This window comes from Rattus norvegicus, chromosome 4 (genome assembly GCF_036323735.1).
Source record: "Rattus norvegicus strain BN/NHsdMcwi chromosome 4, GRCr8, whole genome shotgun sequence".
Classification (NCBI taxonomy): domain Eukaryota; kingdom Metazoa; phylum Chordata; class Mammalia; order Rodentia; family Muridae; genus Rattus; species Rattus norvegicus.
In genome coordinates this window covers 87,864,928-87,869,456 of record NC_086022.1, presented here as the reverse complement: position 1 = coordinate 87,869,456, position 4,529 = coordinate 87,864,928, and the positions used below count along the sequence as shown (strand labels likewise).

Here is a 4,529-nt window from a genome sequence, read left to right as displayed (position 1 = left end):
TTTTAAAGATCAAGTGATAGAACATGCTAGCTATGATATGAAGCAAGAGGAAGACCCCTCAATTGCAGATGGGAGTGAATGCTTATACAATCATTTTGGAAATCAATTTGGTGGTTTTTCAGTGGAAATAGTCATAACTCAAGACCCAGCTATATCACTCCTCTGTATATACCCAAAAGATGCTCCCACAACACTTTCTTAACTATGTTCATACCAGCTTTATTCATAATGGCCAGAAGCAGGAAACAACCTAGATTCCTCAACTGAAGAATGAATAAAGAAAATGGAATACATCTATATAATGGAATATTTACTATTCATCTATTAAAAGCAAAGACATCATTAATTTTGCAGGAAAATGGATCAATCTTTAGAATATCATTATGAGTGAGACAACCCATTCCCAAAAGACATGTATGGTATGCATTCACTTATAAGTAGATATTAGCAATAAAATACAGGCTGCCCATGCTAAACTCCATAGACTAAAGCAGGAAGAATGGCACAAGTAAAAATGCTTGAGCCTTATTGGGAAGAGGGAATAGAAAAGTCATAGAAGTTAGATAAAGGAAGAAACTGGGTAAGAGGACATGGGGGTTTTCATGGTCAGGTGTGGTAAGGGGCAAAAGTGATAGCCAGAAGATCTTAATAATGAATGGAAATGTGCAACTGATGGGAACAGGGAAATGTAGGGGGCATCTATAGAAAAAGAGGGAGACCTGGAATAGGGAAGGCACTAAAGAATTATTGGGCATGTCCTTAACAGTGACTTACAGCATTGGAGATATAGAGCCCTTGGAGGCTGACTCCTATGGCCATGCAGGAACCCCAACAGAGCCATATGGACAAAAAACCACACCAAAACTTTAACCCCCCCCCCATAAATTATCCCATCTACAAGAATTTCAGGGATGGGGATGAAGCAGAGACTGAGGGAAAGAGAGCCAATAATTGGCCCATCTTGATACCCACCCCATAGGCAAGCACCAAACTCTGACACTATTAATGATACTCTGTTATGTTTGGAACAGGAATCTAACATGTGATTTCCTGAGAGGGTCTACCAGCAGCTGACACAGACAGATGCAGATACCCATAGCCAAACTGTGGATGGAGATTGCGGACACTGATAGAAGAATAGGAGAAAGGATTGCAGCCCTGAAGGGGATAGTAACTCCACAGGAAGACAAACAAAGTCAACTAACCTGGACCATTGGGTCTCTCAGAGACTGAGCTGCCTAACAAAGAACATACATGGACTGGACATGGGCCTACCCTCATATATGTAATGGACATGCAGCTTCTTCTTCATGTAGGTCCCAAAGAAGTAGAATGGCTGCTATCCCAAAAGCTGTTGCCTGTATGTGTGACATGCTCTTCTTTCTGGGCTGCCTCTCTGGGATCTGTGGGAAAGGAATCCCTTAACCTCACAGAGACCTGAAGTGCAAGGGTAGGGTGATGCCCTCTCAGAGGATAAAGGAAAGTGGGCAATGAGTCATATATAAAGTGAATATGTAAAAACAAAAACAAATCTAATGCCATTTTGACTGTAAGGTTTTCAACACATTGATTATTCTCTTATCTGAACTGATTTGTACCAAAGGAGTAACTATAGGATAGGCATTCATCAAAAACTTCTGAATAGTCAGGATGACTGGGTTGTATATCCGTAACAGGATGGAGATAGATGAGATGATGAAGTCCATCAAGTACAAGACCACAAAGAAAACCACCAGCAGCAAGATGGTCTGGGTGGCCCTTTTCTCAGGGGATGCGCTCAGGTGGCTGATGCGATGAAGATGCTTGCATTGCCTCTGATGTCTGCACAAGATAATCACCATGTATGTACTTGTGATCAGCATGATTCCTACAAGAAACACATCCCTGGAAGTTGTCACTGTTACAATCATTCCCCTGATGATGTAGTTCATTGGGAAGAGTGAGCAGGATTTAGTGATCTTCATCTGCTTGATCTCACTCACATTGGTAAACCCACCAACATAGAAGATCAGGTTACTACTAAGAGCAAAATTGAAAGACCAAATGTAAAAGAAAGAAGCATTCATCATGTGTTTTCTTAGTTTATGTTTAAACTTTGCCAGCAAAGAGGTACTGGGACTGATAGTGACAGCCTGGAACACACTCAGGAGGCAAGTGATGCAGATAGAGAGGCCTCTCATCACCCTGTTTGTGTATAAAGTTACCTTACATTTGATGTCATTCTTAACATTCAGTGACTCAAATATGTCTGTAAGCATGATATTTCCTCCAGTGAGAATCATCACTATGTGAACAAAGGTCAGTTGACAGGAGATCAGATCAATGAGCTTAGGTTTATGACCTAGGATTATGAAAATATAAAAAACTAGAAGGAACATATTGGCTAAGACTCCAAGCCCAGCTTGAAAATAAAAGACATTCTCTAATGAGAACATAAGTGAAAAGTGTATTCATTTTAAGAGCATAGTGGAAGCATATTGCTTATTCCTGAAAAAAAATAGAGAACACATGAAACTTATGACTCACTAGACAGTATATTTATATCATCACTCTATTTTCTATACTAACTCTTAATTATTCTGTCTCTTTAATTTTTTATGTTTCAGTGTGTACATTATGGACTACATGTCTAGATACTGTCCATTTATCTCCTGTATTTATAGAATATTACAGATAATAAATGCATTTGCAATCATATCTGCACATAATAAAAATTTTGTCTGATTTATCTGGGTCTTATGGATTAGAAATACAATACTATTGATATGATTTTCCTCACTTAATATTTAACACCTAAAACAGTACTGAGTACCACAGAATATTAATCAGAATTTTACAGCTGCACAAAATGTATGTTGGGCTGGGAAAACAATCACAAAAGCTATTCAAAGTGTCAGGTGATTCTTTCTCATATTCCATATATTTACTATGTTCTATTTTGCAACTGTCCTTGTTTTGACTCATAATTCTAATGGAACTACCATTGTAATTCATGATAATCTTCTTATTTTAATCAGCCGGGGGTCAATATCCATTCATCTTTTTTATGTTTCTTTTTCCATGAAACTGTACATCCCCAGACCTAGAACTGGAGACACAGATACAGTTGGAGGCCATTAGAGTGCTTTCAACACTCCATTAATTGTACAACTATTATGAGTATAAGTGGCTATAGGCTTCTAGTTGAATTTCCATGCTATTTAAACCCTTTAGGAACCATTTCAAGCTCAGAGCTAAGGCTGTCCCACAGCCCTGAGGACCTAAAATCTGCCTAGAGAGAGCTAGTCTCCCAGGAGTGTTCTCCCTCCTAAGCCCACAGATGAGACTCCACTTTAGCTCTACTAACTGCCCAAAGAAGGACCTGTCAGGAGTTCACAGGGCACAGGAACTGAGGAGCAGTCTGGGACAGAACACTGGGACAACTAAGGTTGTCCCACAGCCCTCTCAACCCAAAAACTGGCCACAGAGCCTCCCAGGAAACAGTGCTTGCACTGCTAAGATCATAGGCTTACAGGCTTACAGGCTCACAGTCCCACAGAGGGGCAAGCTCCAGTCAGGGACAGGAAGACCAACTAACATGAGAGATAATCAGATGGAAAGAGGCAAACACAAGAACCTAAGAAACAGAAAACAAGACTACTTGGCATCATCAGAACCCAATTTTCCTACCACAGCAAGTACTGCACACCCCAGCACACCAGAAAAGCAAGATGCAGATTTAAAAATCACATCTCATGATAATGATAGAGGACTTTAAGACGAACATAAATAACTCCCTAAGGAAATACAGGAGAACACAGGTAAACAAGTAAAAGCCAATAAAGAGGAAACACGAAAATCCCTTAAAGAGTTATAGAAAAACACAACCAAACAGGTGAACGAATTGAACAAAATCATCCAGAATCTAAAAATAAAAACAGAAACAATAAAGAAAGCACAAAGACAGACAAACCTGGAGAAATCAGGAGTGATAGATGCAAGCATCAGTAACAGAATACAAGAGATAGAAGAGAGAAACTCAGAGGCAGAAGATACCATAGAAAACATCAACACAACCTTCAAAGATAATGTAAAAGGGAAAAAGCTCCTAGCACAAATATTCAGTAAACCCAGGACACAATGAGAAGATCAAACCCAAGGTTAATAGGTATAGAAGAGAGTGAAGACTCCCAACTTAAAGGGCCAGTAAATATCAACAAAATTATAGAAGAAAATTTCCCTAACCTAAAGAAAGAGATGCCCACAAACATGCAAGAAGCCTACAGAATTCCAAATAGATTGGACCAGAAAAGAAATTCCTCCCATCATACATTAGTCAAAACACAAAATGCACAAAACAAAGAAAGAATATTAAAAGAGGTAAGGGGGAAAGGTCAAGTAACATATAAAGGCAGACCTATCAGAATTACACAAGATTTCTCATCAGAGACTATGAAAGCCAGAAGATCCTAGGAAGATGTCATACAGACCCTAAGAGAACACAAATGCCAGCCCAGGCTACTATATCCAGCAAAATTCTCAATTAGCAT

General features: G+C 39.2%; 1 protein-coding gene across 1 annotated transcript; it reads right to left on the bottom strand.

Annotated features, from left to right (window-relative positions):
- Nucleotides 1–1,532: 1,532 nt before the first annotated feature.
- On the bottom strand, nucleotides 1,533–2,435 carry Vom1r71 (vomeronasal 1 receptor 71). The gene has a single exon (NM_001009523.1). It carries the CDS (start codon nucleotides 2,433–2,435, stop codon nucleotides 1,533–1,535), a length of 903 nt encoding a protein of 300 aa, NP_001009523.1.
- Nucleotides 2,436–4,529: the final 2,094 nt, after the last annotated feature.

What these genes read in the sequence shown, in the direction of transcription:
- Vom1r71 (NM_001009523.1), bottom strand. Translation starts at nt 2,435, where the DNA reads ATGTTCTCATTAGAGAATGTCTTTTATTTTCAAGCTGGGCTTGGAGTC.